Below are 16,219 nucleotides of genomic sequence, written 5' to 3'. Positions count from 1 at the left end.
TCTTTGTACTCAAGATTAGAGGAGTTATTGACATCATAGATGGACAAACAGACAGCAGAATGACTGGACACTGAGGACAGATGCAGTTGTATAGAGGAGTAAGGATCCTTGCACATTTTTTAGAAGGAGTTAGGGATAGATTGCCCAAGGTTGTCTTTGGTGGTGATCAAGAGAGAACCACATAATTGATAAACATATTTCCCGGTTGGTCAATATGTGGGGCCAATGGGGCAGGGAGACAAGAACCTAGAGAAACAAGTTCACTGTATCCCAGAAACCAATAGACTATCATTACTGGAACTGACACAGTTCAACCAAAATATAAGATGCATGGTCCTGGCCGGCAGTCAGTTTTCTCACTGTGGCAGCTAAACTCTTTTTTTTTTTTATTGTTATTTTTTTTATTCGATATAATTTATTTGCATTTCAAATGATTTCCCCTTTTCTAGCTCCCCCTCCCCGAAAGTCCCGTAAGCCCCCTTCTCTTCCCCTGTCCTCCCTCCCACCCCTTCCCAGTTCCCCGTTCTGGTTTTGCCAAATACTGTTTCACTGAGTCTTTCCAGAACCAGGGACCACTCCTGCTTTCTTCTTGTATCTCATTTGATGTGTGGATTATGTTTTGGGTATTCCAGTTTTCTAGGTTAATAACCACTTATTAATGAGTGCATACCATGATTCACCTTTTGAGTCTGGGTTACCTCACTTAGTATGATGTTCTCTAGCTCCATCCATTTGCCTAAGAATTTCATGAATTCATTGTTTCTAATGGCTGAATAGTACTCCATTGTGTGGATATACCACATTTTTTGCATCCACTCTTCTGTTGAGGGATACCTGGGTTCTTTCCAGCATCTGGCAATTATAAATAGGGCTGCTATGAACATAGTAGAGCATGTATCCTTATTACATGGTGGGGAATCCTCTGGGTATATGCCCAGGAGTGGTATAGCAGGATCTTCTGGAAGTGAGGTGCCCAGTTTTCGGAGGAACCGCCAGACTGCTTTCCAGAGTGGTTGTACCAATTTGCAACCCCACCAGCAGTGGAGGAGTGTTCCTCTTTCTCCGCACCCTCTCCAACACCTGCTGTCTCCTGAATTTTTAATCTTAGCCATTCTGACTGGTGTAAGATGAAATCTTAGGGTTGTTTTGATTTGCATTTCCCTAATGACTAATGAAGTTGAGCATTTTTTAAGATGCTTCTCCGCCATCCGAAGTTCTTCAGGTGAGAATTCTTTGTTTAACTCTGTACCCCATTTTTTAATAGGGTTGTTCGGTTTTCTGGAGTCTAACTTCTTGAGTTCTTTATATATATTAGATATTAGCCCTCTATCTGATGTAGGATTGGTGAAGATCTTTTCCCAATTTGTTGGTTGCCGAATGGAACAGGATTGAAGATCCAGAAATGAACCCACACACCTATGGCCACTTGATCCTCGACAAAGAGGCTGAAAACATCCAATGGAAAAAAGATAGCCTTTTCAACAAATGCTGCTTATTCAACTGGAGGTCAGCATGCAGAAGAATGCGAATTGATCCATCCTTGTCTCCTTGTACTAAGCTCAAATCCAAATGGATCAAGGACCTCCACATAAAGCCAGACACTCTGAAGCTAATAGAAAAGAAACTGGGGAAGACCCTTGAGGACATCGGTACAGGGAGAAAGTTTCTGAACAGAACTTATATAGCGTATAAGAATGCTTATACCAATAAGCATATAGCGTATGCTCTAAGAGCAAGAATTGACAAATGGGACCTCATAAGGTTACAGAGTTTCTGTAAGGCAGCTAAACTCTTAAGAGGCAGCTTAATGACAGAAAGAAAGGTTTGTGCTGATGGCTTCAGGGGTCTCACTCCCTGGGCTAACTTTGACTGGTGTTTGAGCCTCCTGATAGGCTCTAGGGCTATTTCTGCAACACTGGATGGCTGGGTTTCCCCTGTTGCAGATTGCTGATATGCTGTCCTCCTCTTGGGTGCCCTTGCAGCCTTAGTGTGCTTTGCCCCAGATTGTGTCTGTGAACCGGATGGTGCCCTAGCATGGATGGTTGTCTAGCATGGATGCCTGTCACTACATCATGCCTTTGAAGGGTGGGTGGCACATGGTGAGACTTGACTTCACTTCTGGACAGACAACAAGTAAAGAAACAGAGAGGGGCCTCGAAAAGCAAGAGCCCCCACAAACATAACCCACTGACCTGTTTACTCCAGCTTGGTCACCGTCTAAAGTTTTCAGAACTTTCCCAAATAGAGCCAACAGCTAAAGACTAAGTGTTTATCCCATGAACCTGTGAGAGACTCTTCCTACTCAAACCTATCAAATGTCTTTTTTTCCTTTCAAAGTATGTTTCCTTTAAATATTACACCTTGACCTGACCACTGTTGTCTCTTAACTAAAACACTTAGTTTACATTTCAAGTAATTACTTAAAACCTACTTCACATTCCATCTTGCTGTTTCTCATGCTCCTTGTATCTTGCTCTCTTCCTTCCTTGCCTTCTTTGGATTGATTGTATGTTCTTTGTTTCTGTCTGGTTTAATATAGAAGCTGTCAAGTCGCTTTACTGTTCCAGACCTTAGATTTCAGCATCAATCCATGGCTTATCTTCCTAGACAATGCAAGGATCTTGGAAAATTTTTCTCTAAGTGAAGGAAGTGCTGAGCTATTCCTCTAGCCTAAGAGATTATTAAACTCCCTGTCCTCTGACTTCTAAATCATCATTTATATTTATTTTTTAGAATTAAAGTCTCAATAAGGTGTGATGTTGTGCCAGCTAGCTTTGAACATATGAGTTCAAGTCATTCTCTTTCATCAGCACGCTAGGAATCTAGACCTATAGACATAAACTCCAAATCTGGATTATCATTTATTTTAAATACTTTCACATTATTCTATATACATCACAAACTACTTTGACACTATTGCTACTATTTTATATGATCAATATTCACTTAAATTCACCACAAATGCGCATTCTTGTTCTTTAATTTCTTCTTTCCAATTCTGACATTCATATGCATAAAGAAGATTTCTCAGAATGGTTTAAAGGCAAAGTCTACATAAATCAGTGCTCTTAGTTTTTATATGAATTTGTCTTGTATATTTTTCCTGATTATGAACTAAGTTGAAGTTGGTAGGGTTTGGAGTTTGCTTTCATGGCAAGCTGGAAGACTTGTCTGTGGTCTGGATTCACAGCTGTGTGATTGTGTGTTGTTAGTGTGGCTGGCCAGTCTGATCCCTTGTATTGGGTTGTTTTTAATGAACTTTGCCTTCTGCAGTTTGTCTAGGATAAACTTTGTTCTGTTTTCATTCTAGGACAGAGTTGTTTCGTTTCATCTGCTAGGGTTTAGAGTGCGCACTGATGCCTTTTATCTAGTTTAAAATAAGCGTTTTAAATGTTAAATTTTTTTCTTTTGGTGTATGTGTATGGGGGTGTATGTATGTGTTGGTGAGGGTGGATGTGGATGTGTCTACACGTGTGTACATATATGCATGTGGGTGTGCAATGCACATGCACTGGAGGCCACAGCCCATTATTCTCCACCATATATATGCTTTGAACACTATCTCTTACTGCACTGGCTTGGACCTTAGTGATTGGTAAGGCTAGCTGGTCAATTCTCTCCAGGTATCCACTTGTCTCTCTTCTCTCAATCCAGTGCTGAAGCTACAAATGAACCATTCTGCACAGGGATTGTATGTGTGTGCTGGTGATCCAAACTCAGGTCTTCATGTTTGCAGGGAAGGCACTTCAGTGACTCAGTAATCTCCCTAGCCAAATGTTTGCCTTTTATATATTATTCTGCCCTGTACCCTGTCATTGTATCTTATGCATCTTCAACCTCTTTTTTGGAGACGTGTTTTGAGGTAGGCTGTAAACCTTGCAGTCCTGTAACTGACTCCATAGACCAGGCTGGTCTCAACCTTGGAGATTTGCCTGCCTTTGCCTCCTGATTGCTGGGATTAACCCTGACTGGCTTCATCCTAACTTTTTTGAGTTGTTCATCATTCCTTCTGTATTTTCCATTCTTACTTTTGATTTTGGAGTTTATTGACTGTATTTGACTTTCTAGTAGAAATTACAATCATTTAATTAATCATTTTAATGGCTTGCTTCATCAGACTTTAAAATCCATTATTTAAGTTTTCTATGGAAATAATTTATTATATGTTTAAGCTCTGGGGTTTCTAGTTCCTTTTTATCCAGACATGAAATGTAGTTTGTAAGTTTACAATGGCCTGCTAAAGTATCTGACCTTGGATTTCATCAATGTTATCTCCACAGACTGTTGTTCTCTGGTGTGTATGGGCGGCAGCATTTAGCCTTTCACTGTTGTCATTCTCTTTTGTCTGTGCCTCTTTGTGTCTCTGTTGCCATGGCTCCCCAACCAAACTGATATCTTTAATTATCGTCTGGATGTTGTACTTGAAAAGCAGATTGTAATATGATTTGAGGCTGAAGGGTATCTCCCCTACCTCAGACAGACATGACTTTAGTTAGCATCTGAAGGCACCCACTACAGTCCATAAAGATTGAGGATGAGAAAGTGAGTTGTCCAGAAGTTTCAGCCTCACTGCGAACTTTTGGTGCACACTCTGGGGGCCACACAAAAGCAGAGGAGGAAAACAGGAGTCCTACTCTTGGAGGGACAAACTGTTTCTCTTTGCATTAACAGTGACACTGCCTCTCACTTCTCATTACCTCTGGTCTGGTAAGTGCTGCGGAGACACAGTGACTGGATTTGCCCCTGAGTTCATGGTTCCTCTTCAATCTTGAACCTTATAGGATCTCTCCCATCCGATAGCATCCCATTACCAATTGTGCTTGCTTTCTTGATGTTTCAGTCATCTCAGGGGCTACATTTTTATATACATATACATATTTGTATATTTACAAAATATCTGAATTAAAATCTAGTTTGTGATCTGTGACTTAAAAACATGTTTGACCTTTAACAACTTACGTGTAGTTTCCTCCCAGGTAAAAACGATTTGAGCAGAGTTGCTTAGACACTTGGGATTTAGTTTCTGGATGATGAACACTATTTAGGATGAAAACAGAGGGCTTTGCTGGAGGAATGTGTGAGTCACCTTCTCATTACCATGACAAGCACCTTTGATAATAACCAGCCTATAAAGAGCAAAGGATGATTTGCTCTCAGTCTCTGACTCCCGGTCCATGATCACTTGGTCCAGGTGGGAAAACCAGATGGCAAAGGTAAGAAACAGGCAGCAAACCCAAACAGCACACATGGAGACCGAGCAGAAGAAAGGAGAGACACGACCATACATCCCCTCAGCAACTCACCTCACAATGATCTGATAGCTTTTCTTAAGGCCCGCCACACCTCCACACCTTTTAAAAGATTCACCACCTCCCAGTAACACTATATTCAGGCAAAACTACTAAAACATAGGCCTTTGAGGAACATTACAGATCCAAACTAGAGGAAGCAACCCAAAGGAAGTGCTACAGAGGCCCTGCCTGCTGTTTTTATCTTTTTCACCACAGATAGGAGAGCCTAGAGTACAGTAGCTGCTGCTATTCGGATGTGGGAATAGGAAGAAAAGAAAGAAAAGCTTCTTGGTAATCTGCTACAGCTTTGTTTTTAACCTGTAGAGGCCTCACCAGATCTGTATTGTCATGTAAATTGCTCTTATGAGTGTAGCCTTGGCTTGCCTAAGACCCAGGAGAATGAGAGTGGGCATCATCTGGCTTGCAGATTCTAAGATTTGTTAAAAATCTACTAGTATTGTGGAAGAATAAAATATAGAATCTCAAACCCCGTTCAAAGGAGTGCATCTGATAAACTGTCAGACCAACCCAAGAGTCCCCAACCCAACTTCCTTTACATTGTACAAAGCCATCCTACCACCATAGCTACCTGAGTGATGTCAAGAGACTTTATCAAAAAACCCAGAGATTAATGAGGATACTAACCCTACAGGGCAGAATCATGGAGAAGGTATGTCTTCACAAGAAGGGGACTTTCGGTTGTATTTGTTCATGGGATATCTGCTTTAAATCCTCCCTTCAACAATCTGGGATGCCTTCCTTCTGATGTGGCTTCCATTTTTATTCATAAAAAAAGGTATGACTTCATGTCACAAAACATGAAAGAACTTAGATAGCAATTGTTATTTTGGATTCATTAATTTTATTAATGCTTTATTATTTATTGTTTTTATCTCTTCATTTTTGCCTTGCTCTAATATCAGACTGAGAAACAACTGACTTTTGTCTGTTTAGGAGTTGATCAATTCTATATGTTATCTCCTGGTCAAGAATCTATACATCTATTTTATTCCTTTGCTTTTAGATTTGTTGTGGTCAGTAACAGCTGGATTTTTTCCATTGTACAATCAAAATAGACATACCCATGCCAAAAGACATGCCAAGAGCCAACAGGGTTGAACATACAAAAGAAAGATTGGTTTCTGTTTAGAGGTTTTATTGTCAGGTACAAATGAAAATAATCACTATTAAAATCTCAGGGAATAAAACTCCATGCTCTGCCTTGTATCTGTAAAGTCTCCTTCTATGGGGAACAAACCCTACCAAGGAAGAGCACATTAGATGTGGGGTTGTGCCGAATGAAGAAAAGGAACGGATGGTCCACTGTGAATTCTTCCTCAGGCAACAACATGCAGAATGTAGCAACGCCTGCCGTGGCAGCGGCTGCCTCTGTTCCTTCCTCATTCACTTCCACGAAGGACTTGTGGACAATTTTTGATATGAAAAGATCTCTGGATCCTGACATGCCAGACAGATCAGCCTTGCTATTGCTAAAGAGATCCTGCAATCCCAGGCGGACCAGGTTAGAGTTGAGGATGTAGCTCTCTTCTATCTTGAACCGGGGCAATTTGACATGGACATCAATGTTTTCCAAATTCTTGCGCTTGGTCCATTCACGCAGCTTTTCCAAAGTTATTTGCTCCTCAATCTGGAATTAATATAAAGCAGGTATTTATCTTCTTACTTGATAGTTTCATGGTAATTACTATGTGCCAAACCCTTGATGTACATCAATTTCCTTAATGGTCATAGCAATGCTCCCCCATCACAACAGTTCACTGAAGACAGAATATATTCTGGATATTTATATTTTAGGCTTCTGGGTTTGGAGTGTGGCTCAGTAACAGAACACTTACCTAGCCCAAGATACTTGGGGACTGTGAATAATAAAATAATAATAATGATAGAAGTTAATTTATTACTGAAATAATGTACTATTCCAAAGAACGGACTCACAATTGCCACAACTCACAGGGTTTCCTTCATGATTTCTGCCCAAATAGATTCCACTTAGATTTAATTTTAATATTTTCTGGAATATACCAGAAGTATTTTCCATGTCTTTGAGGGTAGAAGTACAAAAACATTTAACAACAGGTCTTCCATCCATTCATCCACCCATCTATTTATCTGTTCATCCATCATCCATTCATCCATCCCTTCATCTATTCATCTCTCTCTGCCTCACTCCCTTCATTTATTCTGTTCTTCCTTTCTACTCCTCCTTTAGTCACCCATTTGTCTATTCTTCCACGCACTCAGGATTATTAAGTCCCTATCACATTGAACCACTTGACTGATGGACTATTAAAGGTCTTATTACCCTGATTGCTTGAATGATACAAGGGAACTTTTAGTAGTTTTCTTTATTTTGGAACTTTCTAAAGTTGTAGTGATGTGTACACTCTACTAGAGCTGAGGTAATATTCCATAACTCCTGGGTAAAAATAAAAAAGGGGACAAAATATATGGGACTTACGTTATTTAAAACAAGTATAAGCAGTTCGCATGGGGCCACACACACACTGCAATCCCAGCATTCAGGAGCCGCTGACAGAGGGCTGAAAGCTTTGGCTTCACAGCAAGACCTTGTCCATGGGATGGAGTCGAGTAAAGTAGGGCAGAGTAGAGTGGAGTAGAGTAAAACAGAAAATAGAATAAACAGAATAGAATAGAATAGAATAGAATAGAATAGAATAGGTGACAATAGAATACAATAGGCATGCTAATGACACCAACTTTGTAGCATTGCTGTGACCATTGAATAAATTGATAAATGTAAACAATTTGGCACATTTATCTTATGGATACTGACAATTTCATTCTTTACATCAGAGCATCATTTTGTAGTGAGATAAATTACCAGCCAGAAAATACAACTGACAAATGCACCACATTCATGTTAGTACACACTCTGTGCTCCTTCTTAATTGCAAGTGCAGGCTGGGAAGGAACAGAAGTTAAGTCACAGGGCAGTCTGGGATTTCTGAGGGAAAACATAATCTTCACAGTTTGTCTGCTTCTAACCCAATTAGGAGACGACAATGAGTCCCCAAAGATTTAAATAATTCTCATTATAATTCCTTTAAAGTTACTTTAAGAGACTTTCTATGGGGGACCACTCATCACTGTTACCTTTACTTTTAAATATCTACATGTTCCCCCATCACAACGGTTCACTGAAGACAGAATATACTCTGAATATTTAAACTTTAGGCTTCTGGGATGAGAGTGTGTCTCAGTGACAGAACACTTACCTAGCCCAAGATACTTGGGCACTGTGAATAGTAAAATAATGATAGTAATAACAATAATTGTAATAAAAACTATATAAAGTAGCATGTGATAGACTATAATGACAAAAATGGGACTGTAGTGGCAATAGATTTTGGATAGTCTGTGGATGAGCAAGTGTTTGTGGTTCAGTGAACACATGGGAAGTATAAGAACAGTGCAGTGTAAGGAAACATGAACCATGCCATTGAGAGCCAGTTACCTTCTTCAGACCTGTGGACTCGTCCTCAATGTCGTCAGGCAGCAGGATGACCATGCTAAGTTCTCTACCCTGGTAAGGCATCTCCAGCACCTTGCACTTCAGGTCTGAAATGTAGCCATATGGAAATTTTTTCTTTTGATACATCATCTTCACTGTTTTTGTATCTTTCTGAATGGATACAAAATAAAAAATACTCAAGTTATTCCCTGTTGTCATTTAGAGCAGAGGTGGATTTGGGGTGTTGGGGTAGAGGGCTCAGTAGTAAAGGCCTGGCTGACCATGGGGGAGGCCCTGTGTTACAACCCCAGCACTCACACACATACAACCAAGAACATTCCAGGGTGATGGTGTCACCTAACCTTATTCAGTCGGAATGGAGCATCTGTTGTGTCCTCTGTCATGAATTTCTCCTCCCACATTCCTTTGAAGTAGATGGCATTCACTAGCACAAGTTTGGTCATGCTGTCCACCACACCCTTAGCCAACAGTTCTGGGATTTTACCTGAAAAGATAAAGTAAGCTATTTTAATGATCCATATTGGAATTCCAAATTTAAATCAATAACTTCTTAGCTCTAACATAGACTTCACACTTCATTCTGTTTCAATTCAATTAGACAGGACCCACTTGTCTCATTTGTATCTTAAACAAACTAACTTGTAAGATCAAGCAGTTTGTTGTGCCTAGTGCTTCTTGAGACCCTAGGTTCCATCCCTTGTACCATAAAAAAATATCATTAATGTCAATCAATGTCTTCAAAGGCTTAAAACAAGGAACTTCTCCTTTCTGGCAGGCAAACAATAACCATTATTTTATGAGTGGCTGTACTTTACAGAAAACAAACAATATTCCTTAGTGGAAATGTTTTGGTCACTGGTGAATAATGTCTGCAAATATCCTAAGTAGGAAACTGTTCTTCTGAAAAGGGCTTTGGACAAATGTCCAAGAGATAGAAGATTTATCCTAGGGTAAGTCCATTGAAACAAAAGCCACTCTCCCCATGCCCTAACACACTTGTGGGAACTGACAGAATTCCAGACAGGATCCCTAGGTTCTGACTCTCACAGAAACAAGACAGAGGGCAGAGCCATTACACAGCTGAATTGAGCCCAGAGGGTGAGTCACTCCCTACCCACAACTTCTGAGATACTGGACAAGATGGTGGCCAAAAATATCATGACTGCAACAGTTTCTACATACTGACTTCATGGTTCCGTGTGGTTTCAGGTCTCATTTGTTTTTATATGAGTATGAAATACTTCTGGACAGGCATTTCTATTAATTTTATTCTATATTTTAATGTTGGTTTTAGCTTTTAATTGTGCTTCATGGGAACCCATGGGCACTTAACTGCTTCCATTTAATCATGTCTTTATTTCTCCACTGATAAATTTCTGACATCTTTTGTCCCTTATTCTAGGGAATAGCATCTGCGTGTCAGTGCACATAAACCAGGATTTGGGAAGTTGTGGAAGGGAGACAGGAGATGCAGTGAGAGAGTGCAGGAGAGTGAGAACCGGTACACAATGGCTCTGCTATGATTCAGAGGGGTCCCTGAAAGGCCTCTCTCTTAAAGGGTTGGTTTCTGGTCCATCTTGTATTGTAAGCCAGAGGAAGCTTTAAAATGTAGGTCTTAGGTGGGGGGTCTATAGATCATTGGGAATGTTTTTTAATTTATTTTTATTTTGAGACATGGTCTTCCTATGTGTGCTCAAGGCAACCCTCCTGCCTCAGCCTCCCAAGTGCTGGGATTGTAGGTCTTTATCATCAATCTTACCTTGGAGAAGGCTTGCTGGTACTGAAAATGGTTGTGAGACACTGGCCTCTCCCTCTTTCTTTTTATTCCCCTGTGAGGTGAACAGGCCTACTCTGCTGTGTTGACTTAACAAGAGGCACAGTGTTGCCATGGGGCCAAAGCAGTAAGGTCAATCATTAATAAAACAAGATCTGGAACACTGTGACTCAAAATCAGCCTTTTCTCCATAAGCTGACTGTGTCAGCTGTGAGCTACAGAAGGGACACTGACTCAGCCTCTCACCTTCGGTTTGACCTTTGACCCACTGGTTTATCTCCTTCCTTGCATCCTCAGTGGCATGTTGAAAATCCACAGGGGCCAAGTCAGCACCGTACATTTTCCGGGTTGAAGCCAAGAAGTCCTGTTTTTAAAAAAGGAGGTGTCATGAATAATATCTATTCATTACAGAAGTTTTCTAAAATCCCAAAAAGAAAATAACAAAGTCCTAAAAATTGAAAATGTTTTATTAAAACCTAAGCTTTGGACTTTTCTATTAGGTTGAAAACCACACAACAGTAAATTTACTGTCCTAAGCATTTCCATTTTCCTTCCTTCTTCCATTCCTTCTTTCTTTTCTTCTTTCCTTCTCTTTTCTTCCCTCCCTCCTTCCCTCCCTCTCTCCCTCCCTTCTTCCCTCCCTCCTTCCTTCCTTCCTTCTTTTCCCCTTCCCTTCTTCCTTTTTTCCCTTCCTTCCTTCATTTCTTGTCTCTCATCTTCCCTCTCTCCCTTGTATTCTCCACTCATATCTCTTGATATGGGGTGTCTTTGTGTGCTGGCCCTGGCTGTCCTGGAAATCATTTTGTAGACAAGACTGGACTCAAATTCACGGAGATCTTCCTACCTCTGCCTCCCATGTGCTGTGTCCTAGTCATCAGGTTATAGTGTCCTATTGGCAGGTATATCCCTTTATATAACATTTTGGCTGTTAATACAAAGGCTACTCATTCTTTTTGAATTTTACATTAACATTTTCATAATTGAAAAAATGTCGATTATACTTCAAGTGGGGCTTCAGACCCACTTTTCCTTTGTATGTGTGTGTATGTGAGCATGGCGTATGTGTGTACATATGTGTATTTGGGTGTACATATCTGTGCAATCATGGAGGTCAGACAAGATGTTAGGTGTCTTATTTTCCCTCTCAGCCTTACTCCCTTAAAACAAATTCTCCTACTGAATTTGCCTAGGCTGGTGGTCCACAAACCCAAGGGGTCCTCACAGCTCCATTCCCCACAGGGCCGGGGCTACAGGAGAGTATAGAGCCACGCCTGGCATTTTTCATGGGTTCTGGGATCCAAACTCAGCTTCTCAGGCCTGCACAGGAAGCTCTCTTCCCCACGGAGCCAAGACATCCAGGAAGGATCCTTTCATTAGAAAGACCATGAGATCAAAGTCCCACATGCATTCTCTGCTGTTTTTATGAATGGCCTACGACATGGCTGTGCCTGGAAGAGTCTGTGTCACTTCCAGAAGTTTCAGAATTTGAAGCACTAGGTACTTACAGCAAGGAAATTGTAGGTTTTCTCTCCGTACAGTCTGTTAGCAAGCTTCAGAGTGTGAGATGCTCCACGCCTGCTCACTTCAGTGTTCAGGCTTTGAAACTGTGAATGGACGTCCTCAACAGAGTCGAAATGAAAGGTCTAAAGGAAAGATATCATTCTTTATGTAATCATTATTTTGAAGTTATGAAGTACTTCCCTGGTGTCTGCCTCCACCAAGTTACTTTTATTTGATACTGAGTGACTCCAGCTTAATATTTTATTAACATATCATTGGCAAAGAAAACAAAATAGAACCAAAAATGTGAGACATAATGAAACATGGCTTCTAAATATTTTTTAATAATTCCCCAAAAGTGAATGGTTAACAAGCTAAATATTTATGTCTGATTTTTTCCATAAAGAAATTAAATGGTACGCTCATGTTTATACTCTGTGCCATGTACAAGTTTGCTAAAAAATAAAAAATAAAAAATCTCAGAAATAAACAGTGTCAATAAGACTCGTTCCTACTGCAAGACCCAAAAGGTGGGACTGACTGAGACCTTTCTCTTTGCTTATCGTACTAAGGTCCACAACTCATTCCTTAGAGAAATAACTTCCTTAAGTTTATTGTGGTAAGGGCTTACTTCCTGTTCTGTTAGTTGTAAATCAACTGGCCTCTTATGGTCTGGGCTGGTTACGCACTTCTAAGACATAAAGACCAAAAGGCACACAGGGTCCAGAGTCCACACTAGTCTCTGAGCTATGCTTATTAGATTGCTACATGGACACACCTTCTAGACTGAAATGGGGAGGGAACAGCCTTGAGACTCTTGTTTCCTGAAGCTGTCAGCTGCAAAAGCCTTAACGCTGAAGCAGACATAACCTGTGAGAAGCACCGAGCAGCAGGTGCAGAGTAGCCAGGCAGGTGAGTTAGGAAACTTAGTCCATTCCTCTCTAGGATTCCAAAGGTGGCAGAATTCCCCTCTCAGAACTAAGGAACACCAGGAGCAGAAGTCCCCTCCAGACCCATTAAGAATCTTGGCAGCTGTGGGGAGGAAGGCAAAGGTGACCTGCTGTCTCCCAGGGTGGGTTGAGAGGGTGTGGGACCTGTCCAACAGGCTACAGGGACTTTCCAATCTCTCCTCTTGCAGAGCCACAGCCAGTGAAATCAGGCTGGAGAGAGGCACCACAAGGCTAACCCTGGGAACCCAGACAGATGGCTGTCTTTACCTGGTCCCCACAAAAATACCAGCACCACCAAGCTGCCTCCTATAGCATGCTCCTATATCTGTTATGCCTGAAGGTGACACTATTATAGGCATGATTTATGAGTAGTAGTTATCATCACAAAAGGAAAAGATGGAACAGCTAGTTCTGGGGAGGTGCAGGACTGGCTTACAGGAAAGCCTGGGGTTCACTCTTGTGAATGGGAGACAGGTAGTGTCATTGTCTTTCTTCACACTGTGTCCCCAAATGAACAGAGATTCTGCCCTAATCTCATTTAAAGCTGGTAGTGAATGAAGAACTGACTTTGGGGGGGGGGTTTCTGAATGTCTGACTGCACCCCGTTAGCAGGGATATGGCAGGGAGAGCTGGCCAGTTTTTGTTTCTTCTCACCTTAGAAAGCTGGGCTGCAGTGTTGCCTTTGGCCCCCAGAAAGACCATGGCCAAGGCAGAAGAGATGCTGAAGGGAGAGAAGAAGATGTTTCCTGTGGGGCTGCTTTCATTCAGGGTGCGGAACAGCTCCAGGGCGAAGAGGGTGTTGGCTGAACTCAGCTGCTCCATGGTGAAGGCTGCAGTAGAGGGGAGATCAGCACTGCCAGCTACAGCACCAGCAAGGCCTACCTCAGCTTTGACACCCACCCCCAGGAGCCTACAGTTTGGAATTCCCACCCCATCCTGTTTTTCCCAAGAGGGCAACATACCCCTCCAGGCACACAAAGCTGAGGCCAGACTTCAGAGTGACCTGGGACCAGGGCCTAGGGTGTCTATGACTCTAACCTTCCAGACAGGTGTCTGAAGAGGGACCATGCTGGTGGCCCTGGCACAGTGCCCACACTACACAGCCTTCTGTCTCATGCATCTCTTTCCCTGTGTGGGATGTCATGTTCTAATTCACCTGGGTAATGAATCCAGAAAACCACATGGACCTACTCTGCATACAGGTGAATTCTGGTAAAGATAACAATGCTGTCATTTTAGTTCTTTGTGGATTCAGTTCTCCATGCCTGAGGTCAAGGCTGCAGTCTCAGACGGAGTGGAATATGCAAGTTTGTGATTGCCACTCACTCTCCCTAGTCAGGCTGCGGGTGACAGGGAAGAAGAACTCTCTCCTGTGTCCCTTTTGCCAACAAGCTGTCCCCTGCAGTGGGTAATCAAGCCCTGCTTAGGGGTTGTCTACTAATCCATCTGGGTCCCAAACTCAAAGCTCCAGTTTTTCCAAGCACAGGACAATCACAATGTGTACCTGTGGCTGTTCAGTTACCAGGGCTACATCCAGTTATTCTTCCTGAGGATCTAGGATCTCACCAGCTTCCCTCCCAGCCTCCCTGCTGCTAGGATTGACCCCATGGAGTAGCAGGGCACTACCTCTCAGATAAAAGATTCATAAAGAAAGTTGAGGGAAAGAAAAACTGTGGCAGCTAGGATCACCTTCCTCCCTCTGGCCTGAGGCCTGGAGTAGGGTGTAGCTGGGGATCCACTGAGCATGTCCTGGTCATCTCTTGGGTGAGGGTGAGGTACCAGGAACATGTTGGTTCCTGGAAGAAGTGCCAGCCACCTCCCTCCCCGCTAGACCCCTGAGAATCTTACCTCTTGCTTAACAGATCTGGCTCCACTGACTGGTTGACCTAGGAGGAAGTGTGCAGAGCCAGCTGCTGCCTTTATAGTATGCAGAAGGGGGAGTGTCTTAGTGGCAAGCCCAAGCCGGGTGGAGAGGCTTTTTCTGTGGAGAGGGGCTGTCAAAATAAAAGCAGAAGATTGCGGGCACTCCCAAGAGGCCCTTGTTTTCCTCAGTTCCAGGCTTTTCTCTACTTCTCTAAGCAGAGACCCAGGTAAGGTAAGTTATTTCTTCCTCAGCTGCAAACGGCCAAGAGGATGAATGTCCTCTCTTCCGGGTCGAAGGATTCCCTTTTGAATTCCACCGCAACACTGCAAAATCGAAAGGAATTCTTTTTGTGAGGTGTGTGGGTAGGGGTGGAGAAATATCTTTGTGGTCCCTTCCAAAAGGTCCTAGATTGCCAGTTACAAGCAATACTCGTGGCTGCTCTGCCTTTCAGGTGTCAAGGCTCTCCCAGGGACCACACGAGGCGGGAAAAGCCCTCAACCCACCATTCTCCACTATTAGACTAAAAGTTTGGACATATCCCCTCACCATGCAACTTAAATTAGAATTGACTAGCCCGGGCCATTGTTAGCTTGATGGGCTTAGCTTTATTCTCCCTTGAAGTGTCTGGATCTGCAAAGTCACAGAACTCTTTAGCGCATGTCTTTCTTCAGAAGGACAAAGTAAGAATCCTGTTCGTGAGGGTCACCACACATGGATTGCTGTTTGTTAGACCAGGGGACTAAGGAAAAGAGGAGAAAGGAAGATGGGTCAGTGTGTCTTCTGAGCACTCAAGTGTTCAATATAATGTCTACTGTGCCGAATCAGAAGATAGAAGCGTCCTGTGTGGTGCTTGGGAGGTGGGGGATTTGAGAAGTGATTAAGATTACACAAGGTTCTCAGGGTGGTGACCCCCCCTCCACCGGCCAAATAGGAGAATATCATCCACATGACCGCTAGGTGGCGCGCGCACCTCAGCTCTGGAGTACTATGACTCCAGTGCTTGTGGCTTTCCCAGGCAGCTGCTGTTCCTTAGCTGTGAAATTTTGACTGCGGCCTTCAGTGCTGAGAAACAGAGTCCTGATGAGGACTCAGTTGTCTGCTTTTATAAGACAAGAGAGAGATCAGAAGAGAAACGAGAGAAACACTTGTGCTCTGCTCTTTTTTTTCCCCTACGATACCTCGATGCTTTACACTTTTTGTGACCCTGTCCAGATAAACACAATTTCAGATGACAAATCTTGAAAATGAAGAATTCATAGTTATTCAGCCTCAAAATTTTTATAATAACATAAGTGGATATAGTCTTTTTCATATACAAAATATATT

At 42.3% G+C, this 16,219-nt stretch overlaps 1 protein-coding gene across 3 annotated transcripts in view; it reads right to left on the bottom strand.

Annotated features, from left to right (window-relative positions):
- Nucleotides 1-6,430: 6,430 nt before the first annotated feature.
- Nucleotides 6,431-16,219, bottom strand: part of LOC127664689 (leukocyte elastase inhibitor A) — a 230,165-nt gene continuing 220,376 nt past the window's right edge. For 2 of the 3 annotated variants that reach the window (XM_052156805.1, XM_052156803.1), the window contains 6 exons: nucleotides 13,684-13,859; nucleotides 12,085-12,222; nucleotides 10,826-10,943; nucleotides 9,147-9,289; nucleotides 8,788-8,955; nucleotides 6,431-6,939 (listed from right to left, as the gene is read on the bottom strand). In XM_052156805.1, coding sequence (XP_052012765.1) covers nucleotides 6,535-6,939; nucleotides 8,788-8,955; nucleotides 9,147-9,289; nucleotides 10,826-10,943; nucleotides 12,085-12,222; nucleotides 13,684-13,851 — 1,140 coding nt within the window. In that variant the 5' untranslated portion in view covers nucleotides 13,852-13,859 and the 3' untranslated portion in view covers nucleotides 6,431-6,534. Of the gene's footprint in view, nucleotides 6,940-8,787; nucleotides 8,956-9,146; nucleotides 9,290-10,825; nucleotides 10,944-12,084; nucleotides 12,223-13,683; nucleotides 13,860-14,877; nucleotides 14,966-16,219 lie in introns of those variants that run through there. The other variant, XM_052156804.1, reaches the window with a different exon arrangement.

Source organism: Apodemus sylvaticus, chromosome 14, assembly GCF_947179515.1.
Source record: "Apodemus sylvaticus chromosome 14, mApoSyl1.1, whole genome shotgun sequence".
Classification (NCBI taxonomy): Eukaryota; Metazoa; Chordata; class Mammalia; order Rodentia; family Muridae; genus Apodemus; species Apodemus sylvaticus.
The sequence above is the reverse complement of the archived record's forward strand: the minus strand, read 5'-3'. Positions and strand labels throughout refer to the sequence as shown.